General features: G+C 52.1%; 1 protein-coding gene across 1 annotated transcript in view; it reads left to right on the top strand.

The window, feature by feature from the left end:
• Positions 1-22,349, top strand: part of LOC111153403 (pleckstrin homology and RhoGEF domain containing G4B) — an 80,215-nt gene that overhangs the window by 13,073 nt on the left and 44,793 nt on the right. Inside the window, exons 2-3 of the mRNA XM_022512419.1 lie at positions 7,096-7,293; positions 20,315-21,488. Of these exons, the coding sequence (XP_022368127.1) occupies positions 7,096-7,293; positions 20,315-21,488 (1,372 nt within the window). The remainder of the gene's footprint in view (positions 1-7,095; positions 7,294-20,314; positions 21,489-22,349) is intronic.

Raw genomic sequence — 22,349 nt, forward strand, 5'->3', positions numbered from 1 at the left:
GCGACGTCCGGGCCCTGCTGAGAAACGGCCCGGCCCGCGTTCAGCCCCAGCCGCCGGGGGCCACGACGGCCCTGGTCCTGAGGCAAACTCGGTCTCCTCCTATCGAGAGGAAGGCGCCTTGATGTCCGTGTTGTCTCTGCAGCTCTGGGAGGATTGGGTTGAGAAACACCGGAGAAGCTATGTTTCCACACGTTGTTCACCACACAGGATTGGCTTTCTTGTGATTGTTTCAGGTGAGGCCCTCGATGGAAAATCAGGTGCCTCGCAACAGGAGTAAAGTGGGAGAATGAGATCCTGCCGGGAGCGAAGACGGATCGTGCGGACAAAGGGACCGGAGCTTCTGAGGTGGGCGCGTTCCCGCCGGAGGGCTGCGGCTCGCCCGCCGGGGGGAAGAGCCCCACAGGCCCTGTGGACGCGCACTTGCCGTGGGCCGGGTCCCCTCCTGGCGTCCCTGCCCTCCGTCCTCACAGCCCCTGAGAGCCCCTCCCGCGTGAGGCCCGAGGAGCAGGAGGCCTGGGCCTGCCCACCTGGCGAGCGCAGCCGCCCCTGCCGGGGGCTCCTCGGGAGGGAGGCTCTGGGTTCTCCCTCAGAGCAGCCTTTCACCGACGGCACCTGCAACTCCCGGTCAGCCGGTTCTGGCACACGCCACGCTGGCCTGGGAAGCCGGGACGGGCAGGAAGAGCACAGAATCCGTTTTGAAAGGACGTTGGTGGAGCGTAAGCTGCCCGGAAGGTCTGGCTTCCCGTGGGCGTCCGAGGGGAGGAAAGGAGGGACGGTGGCACGGCAGCCTCAGTCCGCTCCTAAGTCGAGGGAGGCTGTCCTGGCAGCGACCCCAGCGCGGCTCTGAGCACCGAGCTCCGGCGGAGCCGTCCCAGCGCGCCGCCTGCGGAGACAGTGGCCGTGCCCGGTGCGCAGCTGCGTTCAGGATTTCCACTGCCGCGAGCGCTCGCGCCCGCAAGCCCTGGGACGCGAACGGCAGCTTCAGAACAGAAGTCGGGGAACGGTGCATTTCACGGCTCGTGGGTGCCGTGTGTGTAACTTCAAAGAAAGCGTTTTCAGGGTTGTGTTTGCAGCGGACCGGAGAGGCGGCGGACGTTAAGATTCGGCGCACGCGCGGCCCACCCTGCGGCCGCAGAGACGGGGCCCCAGGTTTCCGCTCCCTCCGCGCCTGTGGGGCTGGGTCTCCCCGGGAGGCCTCGGAGAACGGGCTCCTGCTCGGGGGGCACAGCGGTCTGCAGGCAGCTCCGACCCTCCAAGCACGTTACAGGCTGTCTGTCCGGGGAGCCTGGAGAGAGGCAGTAACCCATGCCCCAGAGTGTGTGCTGTGGCTGCTGTGGGCGGGCTTGGGGGGCAAGGACCCTGAGTCGGGGCAACCCTGGGTCCGTGTGTCAGTGAGGATGTGCAGGTCATGCCGCATAACCAGCGGCCCCCCACGTCTCAGTGGTCAGCACAGTGATGACCCGCTCGTGCCACGTGCCCATCATGGTCATCCTGTCCGTTTTACTCTGGGTCCAGGCTTGTGGAACAGCCTCTCCGTGGGGGTGCGGGGCGCTCCCCAACTTGGGCCAGAGGGAAAGGTCGTGGGTTGGAGCACATGCTGGCTCGCAGAGCCTCCGTCAGAACCCATCTCTGCCACTGCCACCATATTTCTTTGTCACGTGGCCTGAGGCCAACGCACGGGGATGTGCCCTCCTGCTCAGGGAGGACAGGACTCCGTGAGAGCAGCCCCATGCAAGAGTTACTCTGTTTTACACCAACTCAGTACCCGACTGGGAAGCAGGCTGGTGTTTCCTCTGCCCAGTGTCGTGGAGAACAGGTGTTCCTCACGGGGACCTTTTCCCCATAAATGAAGCATGATTTTAGAGCCCAGATGTTTTCCTGCCTCTCTCTTCTGAAGATCCTGTACACATTTCGTGGTGTAACTCGAGTCCATGAGTGCACTCGGGCGGACCACATGGTGCACAGGCCAGAGGCAGATCCCAGTGCTGGTGACACACTACAGAGGGCAGCGACGTGCCAAGTGAGCAGTTCTGAGCTGAAAGAAGGCTCGCTGGGGACAGGAAGGCCAAGGAGTGTCTGTGGACGGTGTGAGGTGAGCTGCAATGGCCCGGGGCTCAGAGCCTGGGGAGCGCTGGTCCAGGAGAGAAGCCCCAGCCCTCCGGGGGCGGAAGTAGCCACCTGGGCCCAGGAACAGCCCACAGGGGCTGGCCAGGGTCCCCCGCAGGGCCAGGCAGAGGTTAGCTGGAGGTGCTGACCGTATGGAGGTACGTGCAGACCAGGTGAGACGGGCTGGGCGCAGGCCGGTGGGCATAGCGGCTCAGCAGAGGCTTAGGCTTTCTGGATGGGATTTCTCTGATTGAAAGGTGGTTCCTGGGTCTGTGCACACAGGAAACGGGAGATAGCCATCGGCACCTGCAGGAAGGAGGCCCCGATTAACAGGGACTGAGTGACTGTAACCAGGTCGCTGCTGAGAGCAAACCTCCTGGGAAGTGTGGGTTTCACACCCCGCCCCCACAAGGCTGAGAAAGTAGCTATTGATGGAAAGTGGGGCAGGGATAGGCCTGACATGGGTGCCCTTCCTGTCCCGGGGCCTCAGTTTGGAGGGGCTGTAGGAACAGCTCCAGTGTCCCACACTGGGTGCCCACTGCCCATTGTGCATCCTGACTTTTGTTTATAAAATATGGTAAAGGCCACAGTGGTGAGTATGAAGGCCACCCTGACATTCTGGGTGGGGGGCACCCCTGCGTCCCCTCCTCTGTGGGGTCCCACCCTGGCTGCCGCGTCTGGGGCATCGCTGGGAGCTGGTCCTGGGGCTGTAGGATGAGAGGAGGTCCTAGACGAGATGAGGGGTCTTGAGGACCACAGCCCCCACCCACCCACCCGAGCTTTGCCTCCCAGGTGATGTCCGAGCCCTTGTCCTCTGCAACGGCATCAGTGACCCGTCAGTCTTCTGAATGAGATGATGTGACTGGGTCCCAGAGAAGCTCCCGGTCTGGCCAGGGGTGGGCAGAGAGGACGGTGCTATCTAACCACAGCTGCTCAGTCTTCTACCCCAACTGAGGCCTCATCCCAGGACTCTGCAGTCTCATCCTCTGACACATGACCCCCCGTCCCCAGGGTGCAGGGGCCCAGATGGAGAGGGGTCACCCACAGGATTGTGCCGTGGGCCCCTTGGGTCATTGGGAGTAATCACAGGGAGGCTGTCTCTGGCATGGCTGTGCTGAAGCCTTCGATGTTCCTGCAGTCTCCGTCCCTGCTGGAACAGGAGGGGGCCAGCCACCAGCTCACAGCTGTGCAGCGAGGATGGGGCGAGGGTCTCGGAGTCCCGTCTGTGCACAGCCTGCTCGGGGATCTCACTATCTCGCAGGGTCTCATCTTGGGGTGCCCCCCCCAGGAAGCAGGGTAGTACCTTGCACACCTTCCAGGCAGGTAGAAGGACCCTGATATCCAGGCCCACCCACCCTGCCAGCAGTCGCCCCAACCGTTCTGTGGCTCTGCCTCCCACCATCTTTTGGGATGTTGTACTTGAGGGAAAATGTGAGTGAGCGTTGATGGTCGGTCTTCGCCAGGCCTCCTGTGGCCCAGCCCCTCCAGTCTGCTGGGCCCAGGACGGGGCCCCTGCTGTTCCCTTGTCGGCATCAGCTACTCTTCTCCTTCCTTGAAACTAGAAGTCACCCTTGCTCTGACGTGTCACATGTCACCTGTCCCCCGGGAGGAAGGAGCAGGCCGTTTCCAGCTGATGTGCGTTTTAGAAACAAGCATTCGGTTGTCTTTGTCCCTGAGGCCGGCCCCCCACAGGATGGGCACAGAAGGGCCTGTGGACCCCTAGCCTCTGTCTTCTCACCTCCAGCGTGTGTGAGGCCGGGCGGGCTACCGGTAGGGCCTGCGCGGAGGCCAGGTCAGCTCCTGTGGGCGCCAGGAGGGACACCAGTGTTGCAGCTGGCTGAATGGCGACGCGCTGACTCAGCTCAGCGGCACGGGGACTAGTGCTCCGCACGGGACCGCGTCTCCCGTCCGCTGAGGTACGTCTGCAGGGAACCGCGTTCCAAGCCACGGGAAGAGTCAGGGCCCAGCAGATAGGCGAGGGTTCCGGTTCCGACGTCAGCCCAAGCTGAGCATGAGTGCCTTCGGTTGAAACGAGAGCCCTGAATCACGTGAGGAGAAGAACTCAGGCCTTAACCGTTGACGAAGTGATGGCATCTGCCTTTGCTCTCTTCCCTCTCAGCTCCGCGCGTCCTGATGTGCGCGTCACACCTTCCGGAGGGCAGGCCCGGCAGAGCGGGCCGGGGTGCCCACACGGACGTTCTCGCTCACCCTGCGGCCACTCCCTTCTCCTCCTGGGCAACCAGAGGCCAAGGAACTGTTTTGAGTAATTTAAAGTACTTCTCTTGGCTCACCACCAACCTGCCCCCAGCACACACCTTTGGACGCCTTCACACACTGGCATTCAACATCCTTTTTCCCTCACATCCATACTGTTCTTCACACGACCCTTTCCCTCACACACACTTTCTCACACACACTTTGTGTCACACACATACTTTCCCTGGCTCATGCTCTCCCTGACACACACTTTTCCTCACATACACTTTCTCACATATGCACACTTTCCCTCACACACACGCTTGCTCTCTCACACACACTTTCCCTCCCACTTTCTCTCCCACTTTCTCTCTCACACACTCTTTCCCTCACATGCATACTTTCCCTCGCACACACACCCTGCTCTGCACACACCTTTTTCTTCACACGCACAAGCTGTAACACGTACACAATCATCCCAGGAAACGTCAGGGAAGAAAATGTTACACAGAGTAAACATTCAAGATGATCGAACTTTACCCTTTAAGATACCAAGATAATGTTCTCTTTTTAAGCATTTCTTATGCAAATCTTTCTGAAATACACTATATTCTTATCTCTTAAGCTGAATTGAATATATTCAGGTAACTTGATTTTGTCGCAGTGGGGTAATTCTGCCTCTCCGCGCTCAGAACCATACACATCCGCCTCCCCCTCTTGTAATTTGTGTCTCTTTGAAAGACCGAACTGTTCGAGTTGTGCGAGTGGCAACGGTTGGCCTGTACCATGCATCTGCCGCAGCGCCGAGCCTGAGGTGGCCCTTCAAGCCGTGCCCGGCCCTGGGCACCGTCTGCTGTCCGCCGGACCCTCTTCCCCAGAGTGAGCGCGGCGCCATGTGCGGAGTGGCTGGGGAGCTCGCGCGGCAGCAGCCCGGAGTGACGGTTCTGCTCTGCGGCGCCCGGTCGCACAGTGCCCGGAGAAGCAGGGGACCGGCGGGAGGGGCTGTGCAGACGGTGCCTAAGGGAACGTCACTGTGGAAGAGGCTAGAGAGCACGTCCCTCCGGCTTGCCCAAGGCTTCCTCACTTCCCTGACCTGGGAGGCTGCCCCTGGGCGCGCAGACAGCGCCCCTTGGACGTCTCGTGCCCGGCCCGGGATCTGGGGACGGAGCCCAGGGAGTAGGAGCTGGTGCGGGGGCGCCCGGCCAAGCGTCGGAGCCTCCGTCAGTCACAGTAGGAATCGGAGGGCAGACAAGGGGCCAGGGAAGATTCCAGTGATCTCACTGGGCAGTTTTTAGAAGGCGAACGGGTGAGGTGGAGGCCCGGAGACCTGCCGGGAGGCCGCTGGCCAAGCTGGACGCGAGAATCAGGACCCTCGTGTGGGTCCCGAGGAGGGGTCCGTCCGGACTGGGGGTGTCTGCGCAGCAGGAGGGCATCTCTCCCTGGGGGGACCCACAGTTTGCTTTTCACTTCCTCTGAAACGGGCATTAAAGACATGCCCTTTCAGGTCTGCCGGTCCCTTGTGTCACAACTAAGTGCTTGCTCCAGACCCTCCCCTGGCTCAAGACCACCGCTCTTCTCCGGGGCTGGACGTCCGCTGCTGGCTCGGGTGGCATTTGAGTCTTACACATCAGAGCACCGTGGCACTTTCTAGACAAAATCGGTATTTAGATCATTCCTGATGAGTGAGCGGCTCTGTCTGGTGGGCAGACCCAGGCGTATGGAGGGAGGGGAGCAGACCGACGTGGGGAAGCCCTCGTGGGCGTGGGAGCTCCAGAGCGGGGTCTGACCAACGCCTCACCGCACTGACAGCGCCGCGGGAGCGCCCACGGGGAGGCTCAGCGCAGCGCCCGCAGGACGGATGGCTGGAGGCCTTACCCACCTCAGGCCCGGGGGATTCGCTGGCTTGTTTTCAGTCTCTTTAGAAAATTATCTGTACCCTGAGCTGTTCAGAGGAGTCTCAGATGTAACCGTTGTCCCTTTAAAAATCGATTTCACAATTTTAACCTCTTTGACTTTTAACTGTTATTGTAGCCTTGCAGGGTTTTTTTTCCCTAAACAAATGAACCCTGTGGTATTTCCTCAGGAAATGTTACATCTAAAAATAGCATTAAACATCTTTTATACTAAAAGCATTCTGTCTTTACATAAAATTTTGTTGCATGAAAACATGAAGAGCAAATCAGGTACCAAGGATACTGTTTTCAGAATGACCAAATGGGTACAATTCTGTGGTTTTGATAAAGGATGCCCTAATTGTTTTTGTCTAAATTTTTAAAAAGTTATCAATACAGTCAAAATGTCTTTGCTGTGGATGACGTTTTCTTATTAAGTTACATGTGGACCAGCTCTGTCCTTGGCATGGGGGCCTCCCCTATTCCCTGCAGACCCAGGAGTGCCCCCCTGAGAAATCCCACATGCTCCACAGATAACCCTAAAATACAGCATTTCAGGTGCACATTTCAGAATCTGATGGGGTGGAACTTGATTGTGCCTCCTGTGACAGCAGCAGCGCCCCCGCTGACAGAGTGTTATGTAGGGTTCCCCTCATGGGCCTGGGGGCAGACCCACAGTACGCTGCTGCTGTGCGACGATGGAAGGACCAGGAGCTCCAAGAGGAACCCCCACTATGCTGTGGGTTTGCTGGTACCTTCCAATCCCACAAAGACTGCTCAAATATCCAGATAGAAGACAGAGCCCGAAAAGGGGAGGCTTCCATAGCCAGCCTGGGGGAAGTGTCCTCCACACCCGTCTTCATCAATGTCTTAAAGTACCTGGTCCTCTCTTGCATTTCAGGATCTGGAATCCCTTGACACCTATATCCAGAACACACTGTCTGCCCTCTACCCACCTTTTGAGGCCACGGCAGCCACGGTTCTCTGGCAGCTGTTCAGCGTGGCAGAGAGACTCCACGGTGGGGATGGGCTGCGCTGCCTCACTGAATTCCTCATCCCAGCCAAGAGGGCCCTACAGCACCTGCAGCAGGAAGCCTGTGTGAGTACCAGCCCTGCAGGGGCCAGAACCTGCATGGGACCCTCCTTTCAGGGGACAGAGCCTGTGTGATGGTTTTCCCTACAGAAGGAGACCTGTGAGACCGTCCGCCACAGGTGACACCCTCCTGCCCTTGACTGTAGGGAAGAGACAGGCAATGTGTTGCTTGGTACCCAGAAAATATTTAAGCTGAGCACAGGGAAGGACACCAGTGGCAGTGGCAGAGGAGAACAGGAAATTAAACCGGTAATCAAAGCAGAGATAATTCAAGTGAGGATTTGTTGTTTTCTTTCTGAAAGGAAGTTGTGAAGTTAACCTCAGCCACTTTTCTTAGAGTTTATTCCACAAATGGAGAGATCTTCCCAGTCCACTCTAGTTTTGAGGTCCATAAGGGTACTGGCTCAACTCTTTTCCTCTGGCGTCTGGCTCCTTTTTTCTTCGTCCCAAATGATGAGTGAAGTAAGGCTCCGTGTTCCACAAACAGGACTTCGGGCCCCCCAGTGGTACAGCCCACTCTGTCCACAGGTGTCCATTCTGGTTCCTCCGGTGAACTTTCACCGGAGTCTTTACACCCAGCCTAACACATTTCTTAGGTGCTTAGTTTGTTTCTGGGTTTTTTTTCTCCTGAGTGGTACCCCATTGTATAGAGTGAACCACAATTTGTTTACTCATTCATGGATTGATAGACATTTAGGTGGCTTCTAGTTTTAGAATATTATGTATAAAATTGCCATAAGCCTTTGCGTACAGGAATCTGTGTGAGCTTGTTTTCTGGGGTAAATGGCGAAAAGTGTGATTGCTGAGCCACTTCGAAACTCTTTTCCAAGTGGCCGCACCATCGTGCACTCCCATCAGCGGCTGTGGAGAGCTTCAGGTGCGTGGTACCCTCACCCAAACCTGCTGTTGTCAGCCTCTTCGGTTCTACCCGCCCCGTCACATGTGCCGCGGTGTCACGTGTAGCCGTGGTGTGGTTTGTAAGTCCGTAATAGCTGCGGATGTGAAGTGTCTCTTCCTGGACTTCTTTGCCTTTCGTATGCCCTCCTTGCGATGCGTCAATTCTAATTTTTCATCTATCTTAAACACTGGATTGTCATTTTATTCTTTTTCTTCATTAAAATAACTTGATTTGTTTTTTTAATATCCAATCAGATAATTCCAAATATATAAGGTTACAAAAGCAGATTTTTGTCTGTAAGGGCCAGGACTGGGGTAAGGCAAATAAGGTACATGGCATGAAATTTAAGGAGGGTACTCACTGACAGATTTCTGCAGTATCTTCTCGTTGAGTTCTCAGAGTTCTTTACATATTTTGGATACAAGTTCTTTATCATATATATAGTTTGCAAATATTTTCTCCCAATCTGTGGCTTACCTTTTAATTTCCTTAGTATTGTTTTAGGAAGAGTCAAAGTGTTTAATTTTGATGAAGTTCTCTATTTTTTTATTTTGCTTTCTGTGTCCTGTCTAAGGACTTTACTTTTAGGCCCAAGATCCATTTTGAGTTACTTTTTGTATATGGTGTGAGGTAAGCATCAAATTTGTTTTTGCCAATGTCAATCCACCTGCTTCAACACCATTTCTTGAAAGGGCCATCTTTTCTCCATTGACACCCAGGTAACTGTGTTGAACATGAACTCTCAGTACAAGTGTGAGTCTGTTCCTAGACTCTGTTCTGTTCCATTGATCTTTCCTCTCTTTCCTCCAGTACCATGGTTTTGATGACTGACCCTTTATAGTGAGTCCTAAAATCAGCCACTGTAAGGCCTCCAAGGCCAAAAACTTTGTTCTTCCTTTTCAAAATTGTTTAATTATTCTAATTTCTTTGCATATCTATATAAAATGGAGAATCAGTTGGTTTATGCAAAACATCTTAGGAGTTTTGACTAAGATTGCTTTAAAGCCATAGACCCGTTTGGAGGAAAAAGGTCTTGGGATATCTTTTTTGTTGGTTGTTTTCGAGGCGGTCTTAAAACTACTGCCAGCCAAGTGGTAGATATAGTGCAGTGAGCTGCTGGGAAGCGAGGTCTTGAGCTGTGCGCTGGGGTGTGCGGGTCAGCGGCTGCCGCAGCACGCTGGGCTCCCCACACGAGCAGGGGTCCAATACCGCGGCACCCTTCAGACGAGCATTGCTTCATGGCACCTGTGAGACCTTCTGGTGTTGGAGTAAATGAACTGAGAAGATAATTCATGGAACTTAATCCAAACCATTTCCAAAGTCCTGCGCCACATACTACATGTTCTAAAAAGAGTCATCAAGTGCAGCGGACATAAGGATCACTGTGTGTCAAAGGAAACACCAGAAGCGCTCGTGTCTGGTCACAGGATGCTCCCTTGTGGTGAGTACGGAGGCCACCCGTGGGTCAGCCTTGTGGGTGCTGCTCAAACAGTCCACCAGGAAGGAACGATATGTGTCAGGGACATAGAGCCACAAGGTGTTCAGGTAACTCGAACCCACAAACTGAGCCCTGCATCCTAGTTATAAAGCCGTTGAACACGAGTTGTAGCCATCTTGGGAAAAATGCCAAGACCATCGCAGGCTACTTCGTGGACTTGAAGTTCAAGGGTGAAGATCTCCAAAACGTGAAGGATTAGCTCAACAAACGGAGACACGGTTTGGCTAGTGTTTTGATCATGTGATTGTGAATGACACTTGGAAGATGCCTGTGCCCAGCTGTCCACAGCTGAGCAGACCCAGGAGCTCTCTCAGTGGGTCCAGCAAGGTGGGCTTCCCCCGATACCAAGTCTTCGGGAGGCCTCCTGCTCCGTGCCGCAGCTCTGACAATATTCACCGATTACAGAGCTCTGGAAAACAGCTGCAGTGTGAAACAGCCCTGTGTGCCCCGTTGTAATATGGGCAACTTTAAAAGTAACACAGTTTATTAATTATCTCATTTGAAATGTATACAGAGTTACCTCCTGTGCTTCCAGGGAGAAAGGATTCCTTTACCTCCTATACCGCATTGGTAAGAGTGCAGACGGTGTTAAGCCACCGAGTATGAGGACCTTCCATAGAGTTAGTAGGTCTTTGGACAGCTCAGATGAAAGAGCTTCCCTAAATTAAATAAGCAGTATTTAATTTCAAAAAAAGTGTAAGATCTTTATTAATCAGTACCTTTTATTACTCCATTGATACTGAAGTAGGGCTTTGAAAAAAACTATCACTGGACTACTTTGATTTATTAAATTCTTTGGAATTTTTTAAAGGTTTTATTTATGTTATTTAACAGAGAGAGAGAGAGCATGCAAGTAGGAGGAGCCGCAGAGGGAGAAGCAGACTCCCCGCTGAGCAGGGAGCCTGATGCGGGACTCGATCCCAGGACCCTGAGACCATGACCTGACCTGGAGGCAGTTGCTTAACCCACGGAAACACCCAGGCATCTTCTTACAAAGTCTTTACGCTAGAATGACCGTGGTCGAGAAATGACCAAGGATGTCCTAGATTTGTTTCTTTGTATGAAGTAGTCTGTACTTAGAACACGTAGTCTGTACAGACTACAAAATACAGAGGATATTTTCCTTTGAGATTATGTACCTTTTGCATATTTAAAGGATATTGATTGATAAGAAACAGAGATAACCCACAGCACAGGGAACAAAAATGTCTGTCCCCTTTCAAAGCTGTGTTTTGAAACCTATTTTGACCTAATGTTTTGCCTTCTTTCTTCTGTTAAGTTTCTTTTTCCTTTCATTTTAATCATAAGTCATCCCCCTTCCCACTTACAAAATTGCTTATTTCTGAAAAACCTGTATGAATAGTACTACTATTTAATATCAGTGCGTACTTCCACATACAAATAGCACAAAATGAAACTTAGTGTTATCTTTACCATTTGTATAGTTATATTGCTTTTTTCTCTTTAATAAGGAAATTAAAATTTGATCCTGTGTATGACATAGGAGAAAATGAACTTATCTCAACAACTATGAATGTAAACGTATTTTAGTTAATATAAATCAAGGCAGTTTTTTTTTTTTTTTTTAAAGATTTTATTTATTTATTTGTCAGAGAGAGAGAGGAAGAGAGAGCGAGCACAGGCAGACAGAATGGCAGGCAGAGGCAGAGGGAGAAGCAGGCTCCCCGACGAGCAAGGAGCCCGATGTGGGACTCGATCCCAGGACACTGGGATCATGACCTGAGCTGAAGGCAGCTGCTTAACCAACTGAGCCACCCAGGCGTCCCAAATCAAGGCAGTTTTTATCTATTTACCTGCTATTGTCAGAGTATGTGGCTTGGAGAGCATGACTAATCATATTAATTTTAAGATAAGTTGTCATGTTAACCTAATATTCCAACAACTACCATTCTTCCTTCCCTTTATAGATCTAGAGTCACTCGTTACTTTATAGTAACTATAGTTACTATATAGTTACTTTATATATACAGAGTCACTTTAGAGTCACTCATTAGCTTATTTGTAACTTTCTTTCATCACAGTTTGGCTCAAAAAATGTCTGGGGAAGTTAAAAGTAGTCAGAAAGTTATAAAAATAGAATGTTTGCATGACGCAGGGAAGCAGGTGCAGGGGACCACAATAAGGAAAATAAAATTAAATCTTAGACTATACATCCTTCCAAGTACACATGGAATGGTTTCCAAAATTTGATAAAATTCCAGTCAAATTTTACAATTAGGAGATGTACATGTACCTCAAGAGTGTATAAAACTAGAGAATATTAGAGAACATGCACTTTTATTCAGTGTGCCTGTGCATTTACTGAAATTGACCAGAATCGACCATTAGTCGTAAGATGGCCACAAATACAGAGGACGGCTATGTAAAGACCAGTGCGATAAAACTGCAGATCGGTAATAACAACAACTCCCTGACATCTGGAAAATTGTACGTGTACTCCTGAAGAGAGGAAGGGTCAGACGATAACAAAGGAAATTGGCTGATCAGCGGGTGAGCCCCGTTTCTAGGTAGGTGTAGAAGTGTGTGAGAATTTTCCTCCTGCTAAAACCAACCAGAAAAATCCTACATAAAAGAAAAGTTATCCTTTCCTTTAAAGCCATCTGACAGCTGTTGATACACAAAGACCTAACTAAATCGTGGAGAGACAGTGACTTCCTAAGCTCTGCACGAGAACGCCCAGGGCCAGTTACTGAGACCACAGGGAGAGCAAAGGAAGAGCAGCCGTGCTCAGACGGGAAGAAACCGAATGTAAGACATCTCAGGGCTAGTCTCACATTTAGGTCCTCAGCACATCTGGAGTTTATGTTCATGTATGGTGAAAGGCAATGGTCCATTTTCCGTTTTGTCCCATTGATCTATGTGTCTGCTTTTGTGCCAGTACCACACTGTTTTGATTATGACAGCTTTGTAATAGAGCTTGAAGTCTGGAACTGCATTACCTGTGCTTTGTTTTTCTTTTTCAAGGTTGCTCTGGCTATTCGGGGTCTTTTGTGGTTCCACACACACTTTAGAACTGTTCCAGCCCCGTGAAAGATGCTGCTGGTGTTTTGGTAGGGACGGCATTGAATGCGTAGATCCCTTTGGGTAGTGTGGACAAATACTTGTTCCTCCAAACCATGAGCATAGGATGTCTCCATCTCTTTGTGTCATCTTCTATTTCTCTTGTCAGTGTTCTGTAGTTCTCGCGGTACAGGTCTTTCACCTCTTTGCTTAAGTTCATCCCTAGATATTGTTTTTGGTGCAATTGTTTTCTTAACTTTCTGCTGTTTCATCATTAGTGCATATAAATGCAACAGATTTCTGTCCATTGATTTCATATCCCGCACCCTTACTGAATTCATTTATCGGTTCTAGTCATCTTTCGGTGGAGTCTTTCAGGTTTTCTATATATAGTGTCATGTCGTCTGCAGGTAGTGGAAGTTTTATTTCTACCTCATGGATTTGGATGTCTTTTATTACTTTTCGTTGTCTGACTGCTGTGGCCAGGACTTCCAGTGCTATGTTGAATTACAGCGGTGAGACTGGATTTTCCCTGTCTTGTGCTGACTTTAGGGGGAAAGCTCCCAATCTGTCACCAGTAATGTTAGCTGTGTTCCCTCTACACCTACTCCGTGGAGGGTTTTATCATGAATGGATGCTGTACTTACTCCGATGCTTCCTCTGCATCTACTAAAACGTTTGTCTGGTCTTATCCTTGGTCTTGCTGATACAGTGTAGCATATTGGCTGATTTGCAAATATTGAACCACCCTTGCAACCAGGAATAGGTCCCACTAGATCATGGTGAAAGGTGTTTTTTGATGTATTGTTGGATTTGGTTTGCTCGTGTTTTCTTGAGGATTTTTACATCCGATATCCAAGATATCGGCCTGTAGTTCTCTTTCTGTTGTTGTGCCTTTATCTGGTTTGGGAATCAGTGTAATGCTGGCCTCACAGAATGAATTTGAGAATTTTCCTTCCTCTTCTATACTTGGGACTAATTTGAGAACAATAGGTATTAACTCTTCTTTAAGTGTTTGGTAGAATTTGCCTGTGAAGCTGTCTGGCCCTAACCCTAAATGTGAAACCTGAAACCATGAAAATCCTAGAAAAGGGCACAGGCAGTAATCTCTCTAACATAGGTTATAGCAACATTTTTCTAGGAATGTCTCCTAAGTCAAGGGAAATAAAAGCAAAATAAACTATTGGGACTTCATCAAAATAAAAAGCTATCTGCACAGGGAAGCAAACAACTGACAAAACGAAAAGGGAACCTGCTGATGGGAGAGGGCGTTTAGGAGTCATATCCATTAAGAGCTTAATAGCCAAAATATTACTATATACAGAAGTTATACAATGCTGCACCCCAAAAAACAAATCTGATTAAAACAGGCAGAATTCATAAACAGACATTTCTCCAAAGACATGCAGACAGACAACAGACACATGAAAAGATATTCAGCGTCACTCAGCATCAGAGAAATACAAATCAAAACCACAGTGAGACGCTGCCTCACACCAGTCAGAACGGCGAAAGTCAGCAACACAAGAACCCGTACTGGCGAGGACGCGGAGAAAGGGGATCCTCCTGCACTGTTGGTGGGAATGCAAGCTGGTGCCGCCCCTCTGGAGAACAGCGTGGAGGTTCCTCAGAAAGCTGAAGATAGAGCTGCCCTACGACCCAGTAGTCGATGGCTCAGTATTTATCCAAAGAACATGAAAACATGAATTCAGAGACACACATGCACCCCTATGTTTATCGCATTATTTATAATAGCCAAACTATGGAAGCAGCCCAAGGGTCCACTGATAGAAGAATGGATAAAGAAGATGTAGAGTACACACACACACGCGCACGCGCGCGTGCACACACTGGGATATCACTCAGCCGTAAAACAAAATGAAATCTTGCCATTTCCAACAACATCAGTGGAGCTAGACAGTATCACGCTGAGCAAAATCAGTCCGAGAAAGACAAATACCATATGATCTCACTCACGTGTGGAAGTTAAGAAGCAAAACAAATGAGCAAAGAAGAAAAAAAGAGAGACCAACTAAGAAACAGATTCCTAACTATGGAGAATACGCTGACGGCTTCCAGAAAGGAGACGGTGGGAGCGTGAGTGAGGCAGCAATGGGATCAAGGATGAGCGCTTGTGACGGGCACCGGCGCTGTAGGTACTAAACTGTAACCCTGAAGCTAGTATCACGCTGTATGTTAACTAACTGGAATGAAAATAAAATTTTTTAAAATATGACAACAGAAACACAAAGTATGGAAGGAAGTAAATTGAACTATACTACTATAGGTTCTTACATTGTTTTTAAGTAACAAGGTGTAACTTGAATAGTATCGTGATGAGCTAGAGACACATGTGGTAATCTTGACAGCGACTACTGAAAACAATAAAAAATCAGCAGAGGAGAGAAATGGATCCAAAACATAGAAGAGAGAATAAAAGGAGAACGAAGGAACGGACGGGCAAATAGAGATTACATGCAAAGGTGACAGATTTAATCCAACCATATTTGTAATTATAGTAAGTATAGTTAAATGAACTAAAATTCCAACTGAAAGGCCAATATTGTCAGACTCAAAGAAAAAGGCAAGACCACCTAAATGCTGGTTATAAGGAATGCTCTGTGAATATAAAGACATGCAAAGGGTGACAGGAAAAGATATTCCATTACACATGGGAAAGCTAGGTGGTGGTCTTACTGTCAGACAAGTCGGCCCAGACTCTACTGGAGACACTCTCTCTCCCTCTCCCTCTGCCCCTCCCCTTGCTCAAGCACATGTGCTCTCTAAATCAATCAATCGATCAATCAATCAATAAAATCTTTCTTTAAAAAAAGTAGGATGCCTGGTCATTTAAGCCTCTGGTTCTTCGTTTCACCTCAAGTCATGATCTCAAGGTTGTGAGGTCAGGCACCCCCCTTAGCCCAGTCTGCTTGTAACCTTTACCTCCCTGTGCTCACGCATGTGCACGCGCTCTCTCTTTCTCTCTCTCATAAATACATAAACTCTTTCAAAAATAAACTAAAAATAATTTGTCGTAGCTTCCAAAGGAGTAAGATACCTCGGAATAAATTTAAACAAAGACATGAAAGACTTCCATGCGGACAACTGCAGAATGTCGCTGAAGGAAAATACAGGAAGGGCTGAGACAGGGAAAAACCCTGCGTTCGTGGGCTGGAGGGTTCAACACTGTTAGGGTGACAGTAGCACCCAAAGTGATGTGCAGACTCAATGCCATCTCTCTCAAAGTCACAGCAATGTCTTTTGCAGAAATAGAAAACTCTATCCTAAAATTCCTGCGGAATCTCAAGAGAGTCCAAGTAGCCAGTGGGACACAGTAGGGAGCCCAGAAATATATCATTACGTACAGGGTCACATGATGTCTGTGTGGGCGCAGGATCTACTTGCTACGGACTGAATGTTTGTGTCCCCCACGAAACGTGTCTGGTGAACCCTCGCTTCCGCTGCGATGGCGTTACCAAGTGGGGCCTTTGGGAAGCGGCTCAGTCAACCCCATTCTTGCCTTGTCCAGAGAGCACCCTTGCTCCTTCTGCCACGTGCGAGGACACGGCAAAATCTGGTCATTTTTGAACCAGGAAGCTGGCCCTGACCAGACAACACACCTGCCAACCCTTGATCCTGGACTCCCAGGCTCCAGGAGAGTGAGAAAGAAATTTCTGTGTTTTCAAAGTTACCCCATCTATGGTATTTTTGTTACAGCAGCTTGAACGGCCTGAGACACCCCGTTGGTGTTCCCGGGCTCGTGTCAAGATGCCGAGAACAAGAAATCCTCCTGCTACTCGCTTCCTGTGTCAGGAGGATTTGCACCTTGACCCGGCCTGTCTGCACAGCGAAGCCAAGTGGGCCAAGGGAGAGAAACAGAGCGCCAGTGACAGCTTTGAGGCCCCTACTTGGACCAGGTCTGAAGCTTCTCTCCTCCAGGCTTCCCAGCAACCAGAGACAAATTCATCTTACAGCCCAGAGGGCCATGATCCATCCATGCACCGTCCCATCCTCCACGTTCACGCATCCCTGGGCCGCCCTCCCCGTTCCGGTTCCCTTGCACCTGGCTGAAGTCCCGCTACCTCTCACAGGCCAGGACAGCCACCGCTCTGCTCTCCAGCTCCTGCCCCTGACCGAGCCTGCGCAGAATCTCTGTCCTCTGCGACCCCGCGGTAGTCGGCGCTCACCACTCATCAGCCTACACTGGGACTGTCGGGGTGTCCGTGCTCAGCAGTCCTGGACAGGGGTGAAGACCACAGGCTCTGGGGGAGGAACGATGCAGGGTCTCAAGCTCTATGAGACCCAGACCAGCCATCGCTCTGATGCTTGGTTTTGTTCGTCTGCGGAGGAGGTGGTAACAGCACCTACCTGCAGTGGACGCGTATCGGCAGGCAGCTTATGGTCACTCCGGCCCGCATCTCCTGCTGCCTCCCACAGCAGAGACATCCACCTTCCCAGCGTGCCCTGTAACCGGGGGCGATCACTGGCTCCCTTATTGCCAGCGACAGATAAAAAGATGTCTGCTGGGGGTGAGATGCTTACGAAAACGTGTTCCTCTCGAAAGGAAGCACACGTGAAGCCACTTTTCCCTGCTCGGGTACGGAAACTTGCTCGTGAGGCTGAGGCAGCCACCCCTGTGCCATGACCCTGTACAGTGACCAGCACCGGGATGAAACACGAGTATACAGCGGCTCTGAAACGAGAGCACCTGGTTCTTGAAGGGGTCGCTGAGCCTCTGCTCTGGCTGTGGGACTTGTCTCCTTCCCGTTTCGCTGGGGGAGAGTTCGTCCTCTCCATCGCCGAGAGTCACCAGGCATCTTGTGACCTGAGGCCCAGAGGATCTCACGGGGTCAGGGTTCGATGCCATGATGCGTGCAGAGTACTGGTTGAAGACGGTCACGTTGTCCCAGTCAGCTGCTCAAGGCCATGGCACGGCATCCGCGTCCCACAGCGGGGACTGATGGTGCCAGCAGCAGACACTGGGCACCCTGCCACCTGATGCAACCACTGCTGGTGGGGCTGCAGCTCCACTCCAGAGTAGTTGCAGCCGGCCGGCAGGCAAGGAGCAAAGCCGAGTGGCCCGGAGGCACCACCCCGGCCTCAAGGCTTCTCCCAGCCATGCCCTGTGGGATCTGGACGGAAGAGAGGCCGGGGTGGGGGGTGCCAGAGCTACACAGCCCTCCCACACTCTCCACGCTGAGTCCACGTAGAACCTCCAGGAAGGGGGCCCCTTCTAGTGACCGTTGGCCTTGGACCCTCTGCTTCCAGAACTTTCTGTCATGAAGCTCGTTCCTGGGCCCCTGCACACCTTTAGACCACAGCTCACGTTGAACTTCTCTCCACGGTGGCCCTTGGAATTCTCGTCGCTGCTAGACCCAGGGAGGGACGATTCCAGGATCTTCGTGTCCAGGATGGGGCAGGCTCTGCTCACACAGCAAGGACACTGGCCACACCTGTGTGCCCGAGGGGGCCTCCCAGGTGCCCCACATGGCCACACCCTTCAACTTCTGTGGCCTCAGATCCTGCAGAAGTATCTGACCCCCAGGTGGGGCTCCAGTCCCAACGATGGGCTTGGTGTTTTAATTAGAGCAAAACTGCGGGGGGGGGGTTATGTGTCTAACAACGGTCTGTGTGAAGAGTTTCTCACAGCACAGGAAATGCTGTTACCATGCACTCTTGTACGTTTGTGATGCGCTTGCAACCATTAGATATACACGGGGAAAATAATGACACGAAACACACATAAATGTCACCAACACTGACCTCTGGGGGTTGATGTTGGGATTGTTACTTTCTTTCTGAACCCTCCAGGTTTTGCAATACACGGGTATTATTTTGCAGTTTGAAAATTGGAATTTTTAGTTAAGTACGGCCTCAGGTGCCTGTCAAGTACGAGCTGCGTCTGTGCCGGACCCTGCCCCCCGCCCCCGCCGTGGGCTCCCAGAAGGCTGGACGGTGGCCCCTTCCTACAGCCCAGGGCGTGCGGGGCAGGAACCCCAGTAACGAGGCCTTGGCTCTTGGGGACATACAGTTATTCATGGTATGGTTTCCAACTCCAGATGGATGACAACACTGTTTTCTAGACCTCGACTCTGAGGCAAACTAATATAAAATAAATGCAAGAGGCAACCTTTGGTAAGATTTTAAACACTTAAGTTGTAAGGAAAGAAAAGATATCACAGAATTCAAGAAATTCAACTGTGTAAAACGTAAGCTTCTACAGAAAGGAAAGGAACATGACTATAAAACAAGTAAATGCACAACACAGGCAAACTTTTGCTAATGGTGAGGACAAAAAAATTATTGTTTTGTTAAATTTTTTTTAAAAACCTCACAACACGAAAAAGGTAAAAACAAGGCCACAGTCCATAAAAGGAACAAAAATACATACAGAAGCTTTAAGGAAAAGAAACACATCAAAATGCAAATTAAAACAACAGTATCCACAGTCTATATACTAATTTAGAATGAGACTCCTCAGTGGAGAGCCGCAAGCCAAGGAGCCCTGGTGACGCCGTCACATGGACTCGTCGCCGCTGACAGCGGGCGGGTCTCTGGGCAGCAGAGTGGTCAACACTGTCGAGAAGCCGGAGAGACATTAGTGATCTTTCATCCTTAACCCTAATCCCAGAAATGTTTTCTAAAACAATAATTTAAAGGAAAAAGAGATGGTATCAGGGAAACATTGCCTGCATTTTGTTTAGGGTAGAAAGAGCTAGAAGCACGGTAGATCCCCAACCGCGGAGGACAGGCAAGCCCCAGCAGGACCGCGACGGTGAGGGCGGTTCGCGGGGCCATGTGTGCGTTGTGACCGCGGGTTAGAGGAGTGTGTCATGCATGCACAAGGGAAAGGGAAGCCACAGAGCTTGAGATGGATCAGAATGAGGCTACTTTTTTTCATCTCCTCTATTATAATAATAATGTTTGTGCAAGAAGAGTGCTAGAGTGGGGAGAAGCAAGCTGTGTGGTGACTGAGTTGGTGCGGGAGAAGGCGGTCCCAGGTTGGGACCTGCAGGTGCGGCTCCCGACACGTCAGGGGTCCCACGCCTTGTTCCCCAGACTGCTGGACATTCTCACGCCCCTGTCAGATGCCGCCTGTGTCTGCCTTAGCCTTAGTCCTGCAGCCTGAACCTTTTCCGCAGCCGGTTCTTTTCAGAGATGCGCTTCACAGCCGCCCCACACGATCCACAGCCGAGCTGCGAAGTTCCTGGGCCCCGTCGCACTAGGTGAAGGACCCCATCACATTGGGCAGGAGCCTATAGCCAATACTGTTGGTGTCCACATGGGTCCCACCATCCTCTTGTGGTGCCCCCCGACCCTGTGATTCCAGAAGTAGCCCTCCTCCTGGGGGCCTGCCTGTGGTTGCCTGGGAAAGCCGGAAGGGCCGTGGAGATTAGACTGAGGCTGGTGTGGAGAGAGTGCGAGGCCCAGCCCCTCCCCCGGGTGGGGACAGCTCCCAGGAGAGACTCTCACCAGAACCCCCAGCTGCCTGTGCTGGGACCTCCTGGACGGTCCCCCCATGACTTTCTCCTGTCCCGCAGCCCACGTCCCCCCTGCCTCCCACAGGGAGCTCCCACAGAGGTCTAACCTCCTTCCCTCTCTCGTCCCAGGCCAGGTACACAGGCCTCATCTTCGTGCATGAAGGCTGGCCGCTGTGCGTCCGTGAGAAGGTGGTGGTGCAGCTCGCATCCCTCCGCGGAGTCAGGCTCAGGCCTGGGGACTTCTACCTGCAGGTCACGTCAGGGCGGAAGCAGTCAGCCAGACTGGTTTTAAAATGCCTCTCCCAGCTTGGACGGGGCTCAGAGGAAGTCACTGTCCCGGAGGCCATGTACAGCTGCGTCTTCACAGGAGAGTTTCTGGAATGGCTGAACGGGGAGCGGACCAGTGTCCCCTTACAAAACTGCTTGCTGACCTCAGGCTCTGCCGTCTTCCGCACCCCATGGAGCAGTGTCACAGACCCCATCTTTGTACCTACATTCAGAACTGCCCTGCCCCACTGCAGCTGTCCCGGGCCTGAGTGGCCGCCCCCACAAAGCACCTCAACGGCTCTGGCCCCGGTGTCAGTGGTGGCCAACACCCATCCCCGGGAGGCCACCCCTTCCAGTAGCACCGCAGCCCTGCCCCACTGCCAGAGGCATCCTGGCGGTGACCAGCCCAGCTTCCAACCTTCTCCAGGAAGAGCTGGGTGGGAAGGCCCTCGGAGCCCGTTTGGGAGCTCCAACGGAGGCCTTGTAGGGGTTGGGCCCTCAGAGCTGGGCCCACGGGAAGGACCAAGAAGGAGCCTGGACGCCACAGACAAAAGGGACAGCCCCCAGTCCCTCACTGTCGGTGAGGACATGGGTAGCCCAAGCTCCAGAAGGCAGTTGCCCAGGGACCCAGCCAGCGTGGAGAGCAAACGTTGGTTCAGGACGTCCTACATGGAGGCGCTGCGGAACCCCATGCCCCTGGGCTCCAGTTCTGAAGAGTCCCTTGGAGACGAGGCCTGCAGCTCCCAGACCATGGGGGCCAGGACAACAGCCAGCCCAGCCCCAAAGGAAACGCCCAGCCCATGGGGAGACTCCATGGGGATCCCAAGTCAGGAAAAATGTCCAGGAGCCACAAGGACCACCCTTCCCAGGAGGTCTCGGTCCTGGGACAGGTCCCTCAGGAGCCGGCGAGGCGACACCCGGCGGTCCTCCCACCACTCAGTCGCCTGCAGGCTGGGAGGTCACTCAGGAGGACAAGCTGAGGGGACCAGAAGCGCACGCTCCGGCCGCTCACCCCACACCGGGGCCCAGAGTCCAGGTAATGTCCGGCCCCGGGCCCTTCCCACTCCTCCCCACCCCTGCCCCTGCACCCCTCCCCCACTATGTCCCCTCCTGCCTTCTTCCTTGCCACACCGTACCTCTCCTCCGGTCAGTTGACCTGGGAGAAGCCTGTGTCCCCATCCACATCGACTGTTGGAAAGGGCGTTCACACGTGCTCCGTGTCTGCAGCTGCCACAGCAAATTCCACAGACCAGGTGACTTCAGACATCTTTCCCATTGGTTCTGGGGCCAGCAGTATGAAATCAAGGCCCTGGCAGGGCTGTTCTCCCTTCAGAGGCTCTAGGGAAGTGTCCTTCCAGCCACAGGGCTCCCCCCACCCAAACATCTTCGGCCCATGTCTCTGTCCATCAAGACTTCCCCTCCTTTCTCTCACGAGGACACCCAGCTTTGGGTTCAGCATCCGCCATCCACTTCATCATGCACACCTGCAAAGATCCTTTTCCAAGTAAGGTGATGCTCACAGGTTCTGGGCAGACCCGGCCTTTTGGGGTCACCGCTCCCCCTGCCACGTTGCATGGCCGCTCCTTTTCTCTGGGTATGTTGGATGCTTGTGGTCACCAACACCGGCTCCGAATTGCACAGACCCCGGTGGCCCGCACAGCCTGCCGGACAGTCCCCTTCCTGCTGGAGGTGTCTCCCATGTCGCTCTGGAGGGAGAACACAGTTGTTTCCAGAAGTGTGGCATCGAGAATGGAAAGGGAGGAACGACCACATATTTCCTAGGTCAGATATTTCCCATTTTTGACCACAGCAATGTTCTGTGAAGAACGAAAGCAGGGACTTCGGAGGTGGTAAAGAACAGGCCTCAGAGGGTGGGTGAGCCTTGCACCCGGCACGG

This window comes from Enhydra lutris, unplaced genomic scaffold, assembly GCF_002288905.1.
Source record: "Enhydra lutris kenyoni isolate GAN:26980312 unplaced genomic scaffold, ASM228890v2 scaffoldscaffold32, whole genome shotgun sequence".
In the NCBI taxonomy this organism is placed as follows: domain Eukaryota; kingdom Metazoa; phylum Chordata; class Mammalia; order Carnivora; family Mustelidae; genus Enhydra; species Enhydra lutris.